At 42.4% G+C, this 14,727-nt stretch overlaps 1 protein-coding gene across 1 annotated transcript in view; it reads left to right on the top strand.

The window, feature by feature from the left end:
- The window catches only part of arid5b (AT-rich interaction domain 5B), a 77,208-nt gene extending 62,740 nt beyond the window's left edge, over positions 1-14,468 (top strand). Inside the window, exons 7-10 of the mRNA XM_069144392.1 lie at positions 654-706; positions 1,750-1,847; positions 9,803-10,013; positions 10,231-14,468. Coding sequence (XP_069000493.1) covers positions 654-706; positions 1,750-1,847; positions 9,803-10,013; positions 10,231-12,261 — 2,393 coding nt within the window. The 3' untranslated portion in view covers positions 12,262-14,468. The remainder of the gene's footprint in view (positions 1-653; positions 707-1,749; positions 1,848-9,802; positions 10,014-10,230) is intronic.
- The last annotated feature ends 259 nt before the right edge of the window (positions 14,469-14,727 follow it).

Genomic DNA, 14,727 nt, shown 5'->3' with positions numbered 1-14,727 from the left:
CCCTATTCTGAACAGTTTTTCACCTTGGGAGCTCTCTTAAGGGCTATGATGTTTTATGAATAACTTTTATCCTTACAAGGATCCACTTTACTACTTTCAGGGAAAATTATTAGGAAACTTCATGATTCTAAGAAGTTTCTTAATAAGTACTTAGTACGAGGAGTCTTTATGAGTAGGGTTAAAACTCTGTATACTGGCGGCGTGTGAACTGGTTTAGAAAGGGCTTGAATCTAAAAGATGCTTATTTATATGTAAATGTGTGGCACTATAGGTTTAAATATTAAAGTACACAGGTCATAAAATCTGTACCGCCATGAGCTACATCCACAACATTTGAATACTGCTTAATATGATGATTAATTCATTACTAATCCAGTAATGTAATAAATGATAACACTAAAAGTGGCTATTGTGAATAATGAGTACTTTTTTTATGTATATATATTTTGCTGATCGTACTTAAATCAATGACTTTAATTTATAATGGTGTGGTTTTTTTTCTCAAGATTTTGATGTTGCTGCTTTTACTTAACTACAGGATCAAAATATTCGTCTCCCTCTCTGGTGTAATGACTGTATCTGACGTCATGCGTTTCAGTTCAAGTCCTTTCCCACAGTTCCTAACTGCCTTGTTTGTCTTCTGTCTCATACAGTCAACCTTTGGACTATGTTTGAAGCTGCTCAGAAACTCGGAGGATATGAGTTGGTAAGTATTCACATATGTGGCAATATATGTCTCCTCTTTCGTCAAGGTCCCTCCCTTCTTCCTCTTTCTCCTCCTCTTTCTGTTTCCCTCCTCCCAATATCCGCCCTCTCCTGCTCTCTTCTTCTGACGCTGTCTTCCTACCTGTCTTCCCCTTCCCTGCCCTCATTTTGTCCCTTGAGGTCAGTCACTATTTTCCCAAGAAGAAAGTCTTGCTCAGAGCCACTTTTAGCAGAAATTATGCTGTTGTTTCAAAACCCCCTTGGAGTGGAAAACACATGTTCCTCTGTTCTGCTCTGGTCAGAAGGAAATTGGATAAATCGCTCATTTTTTCCCATGTTTGAGAAGAAGTGAAATGCACATACATACCCACAAGTGTGCACATGTACAGTACTGCATGCAAGTGCGCACACAACCACACGAGTGAGTCAGAAATAAGGGTGTATGAGGCATTTGACTTGGCAGCCTCACCTGCCGTTTATTCACTCCCTATTCATGTGCAACGTGTTTCCAAAGTGAAGTCAATGTTCGATGTTAAGTCGTTGAGTGTATTGCTCATGCCCGTTTCTTCATTAGCTAGCTTTACAATGTCAACCTAACAGACAGCCCGACCAAGCCGTAAACAGGATACAGCTCATGTAATTGGGGACTCATATCCTTTTAAAACCCTCATATCTGCGGCTGATTATCTAACATTTCATGTCGAGGCTTTGTTAGCTCTGTGGCAGCCTGGATTTTTGTGTTTTGTGTTGCAGCCCGTCCGTTATTCCCATCTGTTATGGGATAAGGGGTTACAGCAGGAACAACTGACTGCATGATGTTAACAGAGCTTATTATGTTAGAGGATTGAGTGTTGAGGATTCAATAACTAGAACATCATGACTCAGTAACTCCCCAAGACCTTGAAATGATGTCAACCACTTATGTTTTTTCTTTGTATTTTTCTTGTCTTTAAATTTTCCATAGTCGCCATTCATCTTTCTGCCAACCTTCCTCTCTCTTTCTTATTCTTTGTATTATCACTGTCTTCTCATCCTTTCCTCCAGATCACAGTGCGCAGACAGTGGAAGCATGTATATGATGAATTGGGCGGCAACCCCAGCAGCACAAGTGCCGCCACGTGCACACGGAGACACTACGAGAGGTGAGTTATTATGTTTGGCGGTTATTTATGACACATAACTGTTATGCATGCACACACGGAACAGTTTGAATTGCCCGAAGTGAGTAGACTCCTTCACAGCTGCATCAAATATGATTTCACAATGCCTTATTCATAACACCAGGACACTACAAGACAAATATTGATCTTATTCAAGGGAAGTCGCCGTGCTTACACATACATGAAAAACAGAGCTCATAACTGTGGGAGAGTCTGCAAATCACTCCTCGCTGCCTCTCATTGTTATGGCATGTAGTTCTAATTGTATAAAGAAATGCACTCTTTATGGATTTAAATCAATTCGCAATGAGATTCAATTATTTTCTTAGGATTAATTGATCAGTTGTGTCACTATGGAACCAATTATGCTGTAATTGCCACCCATTCTGGCCCACAAGCCAACCAAAGTAAAAAATAACAGCAAAATGTATTAAATTATTAACTGACCTACATGGATACACGCATATACAGATACCACGCTCTCCACTATATATGCATTACAAGCACACAAAGCTGCAAGATAAGATGGGAACAGCAGTTTAATGTATTCATCTAATCATTCAGTCAGATACTGCAGCATTTTGAACCTCCACATTATAATCACTCAGATGGTATTACCAAACCAAAGCAAGCATATGGATAGGATCCTGAGGGAGCTGTGAAGGTGTTATGCAGGACTGCTTGCATGCACTCACACACACCCACACAAACGTTCATACACGCCTACTTTCCCAAGGTTAAACAAATGCCAAATACGATCTTCCCGGCAAGAGATAACCAGTGGCTCATGAAACAGGTCATTCCTCGGGGCCGGCGACCCTCTCCACATCCCTGCGGCTGCTGCAGATTCACGCAACAGCCCAGCTCACGCGCATGCACACACACACACACACACGCACGCACGCACGTACACACACACACACACACACACACACACACACACACACACACACACACACACACACACACACACACACACACACACACACACACACTCACACACACCTGTCAGTAAGACAGCAATATGCCAGCAGTACCATATGATGGAGCCTTGCAGCTTCATATTGTGTCAAGATTGCATGCTGTAAGCGAATTCGCAAGCGCAGGCAGTTGTGGCCGCAGCAGCTTTTCCAAGAAATTTGCGAAACCGTAGGTGCGAATTTATTGTCCAGTGTGTTGTATTTGTAGACAAGCTGACAATGTGCTTCTAAATGTCGGGCTGAGGGTGCTTTCAGTGTTTACACTGCATTCCCAGGTGCTCCTCACTGCCACACACAGGTTTATGTTTTAAAGGCGCCGTTGCACACTGGAGTTCCTTATTTATACTAATAATAGACATGACTATCAACACCTGGCTTCAGGGACGATACTGTAAATTTGTTATTGCCAGAAGTCAGAATATGTCTTTCATCTTTGTTTTGTAGTAGGCAAATCTAGAAATGACTTTGAAGCCAGATGTGAGCAGCTACAGTATATTGTTCATTAGTGTGTAGGGTGTAAATAGGGTCGAATGAGGCAGGACGAATTCTTGGGGGGTGGAGGGGAAGCGCTGAGGTGTGACTGCTGCTGTGCTGGCCTTTCCCTCTCCAGCCACTGAGAAGCAGCTGAGGGAAAATAATGCTGAATCAATACAAAGCAATAATATCCACACACTGCAGTGAATATCAGGCTGACAGAGAGAAGGTGTAAGAGGTGTGTGTGTATGTGTGTGTGTGTGTGTGTGTGTGTGTGTGTGTGTGTGTGTGTGTGTGTGTGTGCGTGTGTGTGCACGCGCGCGCGTGCGTGTGTGTGTGTGTGTGTGTGTGTGTGAGAGAGAGAGAGCGAGAGAGAGAGAGAGATCAGCTGAAGCTGAGCAAGTTTCCATTCAGGGGAATAATTTTAGCTGAGCCTTGGTGTTTGGGCTGCTTGGAGGGCAATTAGCTTCATTGTATTAACTCAGCAAACATGGCCATTCTCTCTGCATGATGAATGAGGCTGTTTGTGGGCTCGCTGAAGTGTGTGTTTGTTCCCCAGAGGCGTCTTTGTTTCCACCTTTAATCATTAGTCAATGTGCTACAGAAATATAATTCACATGGAAGAATGTACAGTGTACAAACTGGAACAACACCTATGTTTTCCCCCTTCGCTCAGAAGGATCACATCCGATTTGTCTCAGTGGGCCAAAGTAGAGTAGAGCAGGAAATAAAAAGGCTCCAGCTAGGAGGAAAAAAGGAAACAATATTTCAGGACATAATTGCTTTCAATTAAGTGGATATTCTTGGCTGTCTTGGTGTTATTTGGGTTAAAGACTGTGAATATCCACAAGCATTCAGCTCTCATTTTAAATTATACACATTATCCCTTTACAGCGCTAATGGTAAAATCATGTGAAATGGTTTCCTAGGAGATGTTATTGTGAAAGATGGGGCCAGGGGCATAATCACTATATTTATGCAGTCCAGGAGCAGGCAGTAATCACTGGTAGAAATGGAGTAACATCGCTGGAATTGAACAGGAGATAACCTCAGCTAATTGTCATTTTCAAAGTTACTGTTGTTTAGTCACAGAGTGGCGTTCATTAGTGCGCAGGGAAAAATCAATGTAGAAATGTCCAAGCCAAGGTCTGCCGCTGCAGCTACGGGGAAGCTTTAATGATATTTATTTAAACCGTTTCCTGAGATTAGCTGTCAGGGCCCAGCGCTCTGAATTAAAAATGAGGTCATGAAAAAGATGGCATCAATAACCTTGAAATAGACTGCCTTTTGCTTCTGTGCTGTGCCATTTTCTCTGTGTTCTCCCCCCTCTCTCTCTCCCTCTCTCCCACTCCCTGCCTTGCACTTCATGCTGTTTCTTTCATTATACAGGTCAGCGCCTTTTAACAGCTCCTACATATTTAATCTTCCTGGTTTCCTACGTGATCTCTTGTTACTGAAACATCACATTCCACTATCTCTGTTCATTTTTGCCTGTTACAGTTTTTTAATACCTCACCATGCCTTGGCACTCTAATGTAATTGCACAACGGGGTTGGTATTGGGGTGGGAGGGGGGAGTTTGGAGGGGGGTATCCATGGCAACAGAGAAGCAATTTAGAATAATTTGCTATTTAAAAACTCTGAGGTTTTGGGCAATAGCGGAGAGCACAGATGAGGGGTTTTGGATTAAATCATTTCATCTTAAAGTATTAGATGTTTGCCAGATGTACTGTACATGGAGTCTGAGGCCTGTGAAATATTCTCTGGCTTAGATCATGCAGATATGTGTTTCTTTTAAGAGAGATGCACGCCTGTTCCAATTTTAGGCGACTAGATGTTTTATTGATTCAGCCTTTATTCATTCCTCCTGGTATCGATGTTCCTCTGCAGTCACTAAAGCTGCTCTCCAGATATAAAAATACATTATTAGGAAACCTTGAGTCACTCTTTACACTGAGAATTCTAATAGAATAGCGATTGTTTTGCAATTGTATTCTGCTCGATGCTCAGTATCATGCACTCGTCAGCATCTCTCTGCATTGTCCTTGGTGTTTTGCAGATACATCAAATGTGGCGCATTACACTTTAGCTTGCCTTTCCTAATGCTGCAGCCCAAACACGGATTTCAATTATTCTGGTCTCTTGTTCTAAAGCAGAGGGTATCATTAGATTGCAGTAAGAGCGTGGTGGGAGTATCACCTTCACGTCCTGCCTGCTTTTTATTCCCATACCTGAGAGGAGCCGGGGGAGAGAGAAGGACTACAACGATGACAGCTTTTAATAAACAAGCAAAAATGATTCAATATTGAGAAATAGAGTAGGAGAGAAAGGAGGGAGAGGGGGAAGTAGCAATATGAGAAGACTGCCGTATATTGTCTGTCAGCGTTCCTTAACACTATAAACAATGTCTCAACATGTTGTCTGTATCAAAAGCACGGACAGATTCTTTGTATATCCATTACTCTTCCACAGAATCTGGACTTCAGCTGCAGTGGGAATGCAGCCAAAGGGCTGCATGTTCTTTACACTAAAATAGCAGGCAGCTATTTTAACCTCTGAGAGAGATGGTTTCCCCAAGACAAATGCTTCATTGAGCATTCAGTGAAAAAAAAAAAAAAACTCTTTTTTGTACAGCAATCTAACAAATCACAATATCGGGCGATTTCTTTACGTGTGGAATTTAATCAAAAGGTCCGAGGTTTCCTTCCCCGAGTGGCAATGAGAAATCACAAATTACTGCACTGATGTGTGACAGGCAATCGACTGTATGAGAATCTATTCAAGTCTACTGAGATTAATAACTAGTTCAGTGTAGCAAATTAAATTAATGACATTCTTGCTGAGATTTTAGTCCACTTTAGGGCAGCAACAGGGAACATACTCTGTATATTATAGGGTATTAATACTTGAGTGAGTGAAAGACTTGAGTGTTCCTCTATGCAGAATAGTACACATTTATTTCAAACACTTAGCACTCTTGGCTCACACCTGCTATGGCGAACATTTACTGCAAGCTGCAGCAGCGGCAGCTAATGAGAGCAAACCCCGGGGGAACAGTAGAGGTCATTTTAAATCTGGTATTTTCAGACTTGACAAAGGACTTAAGTTTTTCATACATTCCTGTGCTGCCCTCCTGTTTTAACTGCATGAATGAGGGTCACCTCAAGTGGTTTGGCTTCGAGACAAAAGAGGGGCTTTGAGGCATGAATCCAAAGCATAGGGACCAGCTACAATGTCTGTTTATCCCTCTGCTGGCATCTTGTCTCGCTCTCTCTTGAAAGCAGTTATTGTTTTGTCCTCGCTGTGATGAGGTTTAATCATTGCACTTAGATTTCATAAAGATTTGATTTGATCTTTTTTTATTTTATTCTCTTTTCCTCGCAGACTTGTAAAAGTACGTTATTTTCTTTCCTCCAAATCTTTCTACAGCCCCGGGGGCTTGTCCACCAGCTCTTTAAATAGTTTCTTTTCCTTTTTTTTTTTCTTTTTTTTTTACGCATGAAGCAGCTCTTGTGATCTTAACACAACACCAGCTAAAATTAATTTCAGCACGGATGGGAGGGAAATTGTTGAAATGGAACAGCCTGCAGGCTTTTTCCACTTATTTGGTGACTTAGGCATTTCTTGGATTTGAGTACACTGCTTGTTCCTGTAACACAAAACTCAGATGAGAGCAGCACATTGCTGGTAAAGTCACCTTGTTTTTGCCAAGTTGTCTTTTTTGGGGGGGAGGTGCTTTGTGTGTAATCCATTATTTCAAAGGCACAGACCTGCTTAGTTGACAGTTGTGCTGTGATGAATTACGCTGTTATTGATCTTACTAATTCCAGGATCTCTCAGCTACAATGCATTATAGAGAATATATGACAAAATATTGTTAGCTTAATTACATGAGACAGCTTCTATCTCTGACTATTCAATGTTTAATCTCTTGACTGCATGTTTTAGTTGCTTGTTATCAACATGGAAAACGGCTGCTTAAACAAAAGCCAGGTGATAAATTGGCATGAGAGGAAGTTAAGTATTTATTGACCTCATAAAAATGTAGCCTCTCCTGCCTTGATGAAATCCTTTCCTGGAATCAGTCAGAGCAGCACACGCCCCCAAGTGGCTAAAATTAATAACTGCACCTGGCTTTCTCTCAACTAATGGAGTGGCTGCCAAGCTCAGCCCCTTCCCCTGCCTTGGAGGAAATTGCTACTTACTGTATAGTGGTATTGTATTATGAGTGCTTATTATATCATATTACACAATCATGACTAAGTTATATGTACACTGATTGAAATTACTCCAGTCTATTATGAAAAGGAGTGAAAGCCCGGTAGCTTAAACAGCCATTCATGGCTGGATTAGCAAAGAAACTGAGATGGAAGGAATTAATCATTTAATAGGGTACAATTTTTGTTAACACGCTGTATATATATATAAGTGTAACAAAGCACATCATTCCGACAATGAGAGGAACTTCCTGAGACTGATTTTTAGTTTCCTGGCCAACTTAGACTTTCCATTTGAAACTATTTAAGGCTCCAGTAATTTCCCGGGCTCAGCTCTTACATTATCTGGGCCAGCGACACCCCCTCCCCCCACACCTCCCACCCCTTATTGACATTCCATAAAGTTGACCCGGGCCAAGGCAGCCATCTCTTTCCCACAGATCATGCTGATAGTCAACAGTGCACCCTGCTATATATACAGTGTATATGCCACTTTTCGAGCCCTTTCATCAGTAATAGTAAGCTGAACATTTGCACATGTTTAATATCCATATTTTAAGCCTGACGAAATTACAATTTAATAATAGTGAAACATTTATTATACCTGCTTTTTCTTAGCAATAATGGCTAATTATAGAAGGCCTGAGAAGCACTTTCCTATTCCTAATAAATGCCACTGCTGCTATTTTAAAGTTTAAAAGACTGCATGTTTTCGAGGATTCTTCATTCCTTTATGCACATTCATTTTTGCTCTTCATTAACATGTCATTATCCGCTCTTCCACTCCCTCTTTTTCCTTTTTGCTCCCTTTCCCTCCTCTCTTCTCTTTCACAACCTCTTTGCTCTCCGTCTCTCCAATAAGTCACATTTAATAGTACATTTCCTTTCTTGGCCTGGGGCCTGGTGCCAGACCAGCTGTATGAAATGTAGTTTCACCGCTTTCCCTGCCAGCACTTTTGTTCAGAGGAAAAATAACAAAAAAATCCCACAGAGCCTCTTGAACTCTCTGAGGCTTTTTTCTTCCTTTTGAAGAGGAGGCGAAACAGCTCTTGATTCATTGTTTGTTTTACCGCCATGTCCCTTAAAAGGAATAGTGCAACCGTCTCTTGTCGTTACACGAGAAGACCTTATTTTTTCTCATGACTGAGAAAGTCATGTTTCTGTCTGGCTTTCACGGATTGTTATTGTAAAAAAAAAAAGAAGAAAACCTGACTGTGGAGCTGAAGAGATTTTCAGAGGAACTTATTGAAGTTTGTCGTGTTGTAGTTTTTTTTTTTACAGTTGTCTTGGTTTCCTCTTCCAGATCGTCTCTTATTTCTGGTCTAGTGCCAATTTCCATTTTCTTTAAAGAGCAATAAAATCTAAAAGTTTCCTTCGCTGGTTTCTTCATGTCATTATTTTACACATGGGTATTGTTATGTTATCCAGATCTTAATGTTCCCATTAGTTATGACATCAGATATGGAAAATTGACTTGGGATGTATTCTGAAGAGAAATAACAGAAGTCAAAAATCGTTTAATGTTTATTCTGCAGAAGGTTCCTCGTCACTTAGTATGGATTTAATTAAGCCGGAGCATATGGAGCCACACTGCATTTAATTACGTGTGTTAAAAACAGGAGAATACTGTTACCAGCTGAATTGTTAAGGGCTTCTGTCATTAGTTGTATTGGTATATTAAATTAAATATTATATGCTGTTAGGTTCCTGTGAACAGCTAGATTTCAGTTCTTCCAGATATCTTTTTCCTATTTCATTCCCAACCACATTAACTTTACACACCCACGCACATAGTCTTTGCTGTCAAGGTTAAAGTAATACCAAATGTGATCTGTCTCAGCATGAGATAACTGGTTATTCACATTCTCACACACACATGCTCTGGCACCCATCTGAGCCTGGATTTCCCCTAACCTAGTTTAATTACAAAAGGATTGTTAATGCTTGCCAGGTATTAAAACAAGGGGCTTTTAAAGCAAGGTATTTGATACACTGCATGCTTACGGCAAACCTGCTGTTCATTCTGTTTTTGGTATTACCAGACAAAATACTTATGTGGGTTAATGTATTTCACTGCAAAAACAAACAACAACAACAAGGTGCTTTGCTTCAAATTATTCCTCTACTCAAATGTATGTTATTTCAACAACAATTTTTTTTTTTAGCTGAGAACAGATTTTTGTTTGCATAAATAATCAGTAACTGTGTCTTAGAAATGTGACATGACATAACATGGTCATATCTCCTTTGCCTGCATTATTCCTCAGGCTCCTCCTCCCATATGAAAGGCACATTAAAGGCGAGCAGGACAAACCCCTCCCTTTGACCAAACCCAGGAAGCAGGATGGCTGCCAGGAGAAGGCCCCAGGAGCCAAAGCCAAAGGAGTAGGGGCCAAGAAATTTAAAAGCCCCAACAATCACAGGCTGGGGAGCAAAAAGGACAGAGGGGAGACGGTGAAAGGCCAAGAACAATCACAGGTCAGTCACAGACCTCTTCCAACTGCTGCCTCATCAGAATTCCTTCTCACTCCAAAAATTTCACTTCATTTTTATGCCCCTGTGCTTTCTCATCAGGGCTTCACGCTCAGCCAAGACTTCATGTTGGCTTTTAAATTGACAAATAATAACATATAGGAGTATCCTGTTTCTTTTAGTTTGAGAAACAACTGTAACAACTATCTTTTTCCACATGCAGGACTCCGAGGGGAGAGAAGAGAATCATGAGCTGTCCAGAGCCGTAAAACAGGAGGTATCTCTGCAAGACGAACCAATTGTAATAGAGGAGGAAGAGTTACATCTGACCCTGAAGAAAGAGGAGTCCCTGGCAGTGGAGCAGCCATCTTCACTCTGCCCCAAAGAGCCAGACTGCAGGGCCCCACATGCTGGTCTACCCCTCCACACGGGGCCTGGTCCCCAGCCTGAATGGAGGCAAATCAGTGAAGCCCTCCAAGCAAAACTCTCTTGTGAACAGCAAACTGAAGGGCATTTCATTCCTAAAAACCCTTATCTGCCTCATCGTTGGGATCAGAATAAACCTGCTGGGCATGTAGCTTTGCCTGAGCCCTTCTCCAGGGTCAAAGACTCCATAGAAAGTCATGGTGGGAGAGTCGGGAAGGTGTTACCGATGTGTAAGCAGGCAGACAGACAGTGTATAGACTTGAGCACAGATTCCTTCCCAGAGAAAGACGACTATGGAGTCATTAAGAAGGAGTCTACCCAGGGCCCCGGACAGACGGCTGCCTACTGCAAAGCTAGCCAAGGGGTCATGTCTCCTTTGGCCAAAAAGAAACTCCTCTCCCAAGTGTGTGAGTCGAACCCTTTCTCCTTTACTTCTCTCTCACTTCAGCCTCCGCCTCCCACACCTGCATCCTCTCTCCCTCTCATATCAGTGGGTGAGAGGGACAAGCAGAAGAGGAAAAGCGATGAGGAAGGGGTAGGACAGAGGCATGGGTGTGTATCAGACAGCATCCCTGAGGTAGCACCCATATTCAGGCCATCAGTCATCCAGCATGCCCAGAGCAGCAAGCCTCACCAACAGGCCACCGGTGGACCATCAGAGAGGAGCACTGCGGGGGAGCTATCAGAGACGTACAGCTGCCGGACGAGCCATCAACTCCATCTCCAGCCTCAAGTCAGTGCGCCATGGCAGCCTTATCTCCCCCGAACCCAGGCCCAGGATGGGGTGGACAACACTGGGGAGAAGCTACTACAAGGCTCAGCTGCTCTGCCACGGAGCTACGCAGGTGACTGCTACTCCTCCCCTCACCTCCACAGTCTGTACAGACAAACTGAGAACTGCCTGAGCCAAGAGAGGATGACTGGCTTTGCCAGTGGAGAGCGGAGAGAGCACTACACAAGGGACCGTGAAGGCAGCCAGGGCTTTGTTTGTGGCAGCCTGGAGCAAGAGGGCTTGGCCTACAGATCTCACTACAGTGAGAGGACTCAAACACACGGAGAGAGTAGAGAGGCTGAAGATGAGCCCAGAGACTTCACAATTTCTAAACCTCTCTCTCAGAGGGTTTCCTCCTTCTCAAAGCCTCCCTTCTGCAGTCTCCCATATTCGATCATGCACCAGGGTTTGGATTCACACCCTAAAGCATGTCGAGTTCCTCCTATGACAATCTCTCCCCCCAAACAGAGCCCAGCAGAGCCATCGCCGCAATTTTCCAGCCCCAAAGCTTCTGGGGAATCGTCCCTCACCAGCCCCATTCGACCCAGCAAGCGGAGCCTAGTAGAGCCCGAGAGCGAGGAAGTCCCAGAAAGGAAAGTGCGTGTGGTGACACCAATCCACCCTGCCGGTCCAATCCGACGCAGCGACCCAGAGGAGCTGAAACCAGCCGAGCCGGCCCATGCCGTTCACCTCAACAACCATCTCCCTGAGGGCCACCCTACAACCACCTTCCCCCCACCCCATGCTGCACCCCTCTATGCTGGCATGTACCCACCTGGCAGCCTTGTCTCCCCAGGAGGCCAAGACGGGCTGCAGCAGCACCCAGGGCTCCAGTACCTGAAAAGCCAGTCAGCAGTGTCTCCCCTCGTGCCCCCATTAGCCTTCCACTCCATGATGCTCCACAGGCAGCTGCTGGCCTCCAGCCCCAGCCCACACCACTTCTACAGGCACCCAGGTGGGGCAGCACTGTACGGGGACCTGTTGCACCATCTTTACCCTCTATCGACCCTCCCACCACCTCAGCTGTCCTCGGTACACCCCAGCACCAGACTGTGAGGGAGAGAAAACAATTTGTTCTCAATCTCCTTCTTCATCCTCAGAAACTATTTCAGCTTCTCTTCATCTTTCTGTCTCTCTTGCTCTGGGATTGTGGCTCAGTTGAAACAAAACACTGATTATATAACTTTGGCTGTAACTGATAAATGCATCAGTCAGGCGGACTGAAAATTCCATTTTCTTTTTTTATTTGTGTATGCCTTTGTTTATATACTTTGCACTGTTCTTTATTTGTATCACCACTTACTGTATCTTTTTTGTTGTTGTATCCTTTTTTTGCACAAAGCTCATGTGTATGTGCTCACAAATCAGTTTGCCGCTCTCAGTAACCATGAGTCAGGTTGTTGCTCTGGATGTGTAAAAAGAGGGCAACCGAGAAAAGCCATTTGTTTACTGCGTCTGAGGGCTAAACTTTGTTGCTTAAAAACACTAAAAGTAACATGACAACGTAAATGAAATTCTTTATGTAACTTCACCATCACAAACCATGTTCAACAGCTGTTAAGCATACGATTACTCTTTAGGGAGCCAGTGGAGTTGTATCTGTTTACATGTTTCCACGCTGAACTCTGTTGCCTGTTTTTTGCCACAATAAATCCACCTGGACCCTTTGGAATAGACATTAACACTCACTGCGGTGCTGCATAACATGAATAGTTTCATCATAACATAACATTCAGGGGTGCTGTGTATGACAGATGTACTGTAGACTCACTTTTTATTCAGTTCAGGTTTTTATTCATAAAGTATTTCAGTTCAAACAAAACATAAACCGCCATCATGTTTGAGCTTCTGACAAATCATGAATGTTTTTTTGTTGAAAGTTAATGAAAAGCCCTTTCAAATTTTTACTTTCTAAACTGAAAGTAATTTGACCCCCAAACCCTTTGTGATGAGTAGACTGCAGCGGCTTGTTTTTGTCTGTCGGACGAGCATAATGAAGCAGCCGTCTGCTGTGGAATGCTCACCGAAAAAAAAAAAGAAATCTGCATTTCATCTTTTTGTTCTTGACTTGAAAAGCTATTTTTTTGGGGGGGGGGGAGGTGAACAGACTCTTTTATTCAACACGCTGAAAAGCTTCACTGTATGATTTGATAGGAATGTTGTCACTTAGGATATTACTGCTTTGCAAATATCTGTGCCTTTCGCAGTCTTGGATTAGAGTTAGCACTACAGTTGTTAAGGTTTATCTTCCGTAGCAGGGTAGGAATGTCAATATTACTGTCACTCTTGTCTGAAATGCAGCGCACAGACACTCATACAAAAACGACATGGCACACTTGGCTATCAGACTTAATGGGTAAGGCACAAAATCTCACGTTTTTAAAATTTAAACAGCAATGCTTTAACCTAATGGTTAGTATTTGTGCTTCAATGAATCTATTCACCTCGCTTAAATGTGTCAGGCAGTCAATTATACAAGAACCTGCGAGATTTACCGATAGCTGATATTGACACAGGCCTGGTGTCTGTCATCCGCAGGGCATGTGTGCTCTATGTGTTTTCTAGCAGTGATGAAAAGGTACCAGACTCCATAAAGTATGCCTACCATGCTCCATAGCCTAAGGTGGAAAGACAACACCTGCGCTGGCTTTTACAACCACTATAATTGCAATCCAGGATACTCGAAATACACAGTGAACATGTCTGGTGTTTCAAAAGAAGAAAAAAAAATAGCTGTAAAGGTCTGTCTATAAAAAAAAAACTTTACTGAATACTTAGATAAAGACATTCATTTCTGATAAAGTACTGTACATTGCTGTGTGTAGGTAAAACTGGCATTAGTGCTGGCTCCTGTACAGAACATTCATATGGGATCAATTCATGGCAACCCCTCTCTCTCGTCTTATTTTCCGTGTAAATAGCACTGTAGATAGAACTGCGTGGTTGTTCTCATATAAACTGTTATAATCTGTAAATAGTATAAAAAAAAAAACAGTATAAAAGTTGGTTACACAATCTAGCTGTGTCCTTGTTTGTTCTGTTTCAAGGTCACCGTGATCACGTTAGATTCAAACGAACACTACAGTTTAAGAATTAGGATACTTTTTATTTGTTGTCGTTTCACTTTTTTTTTTTTTTTTTTTTTTTCCATGTTTCCATTAATGTGCATCCTGAAAGTGTTTTTGATACAGTAGCCATCTGTTTACCAATCACCCAACTGGGGGGCAAGACAAAAAAAAAACAAATAAAGACATTTTGTATGATATGACCTCCTGTATATTTAATTAAAATATTTTACTATCTATACACGTTTCTTCAGTTGTGTTCTTTAACTGATCTGCGAATAAAGACCGAGGGTTGAATAAACTGATATTTGACGCCAGTGCGCTAACGTCAATGTAATATTCATTTTTTTCCTGAGTAAATGCAGTGTGAATGGGGTTTTATTATTGTAATACCATTATCTGGCTATGAGATTCCATCCGCCTTAATCTTCACAACAGGCTACTTCTGGGCTCGAAG

Source organism: Embiotoca jacksoni, unplaced genomic scaffold (assembly GCF_022577435.1).
Source record: "Embiotoca jacksoni isolate LCO1_2020_lvr unplaced genomic scaffold, fEmbJac1.0.p SCAF_12, whole genome shotgun sequence".
Classification (NCBI taxonomy): Eukaryota; Metazoa; Chordata; class Actinopteri; family Embiotocidae; genus Embiotoca; species Embiotoca jacksoni.
Note: the sequence above shows the minus strand (reverse complement) of the source record. Positions and strands in the feature narration are given on the sequence as shown.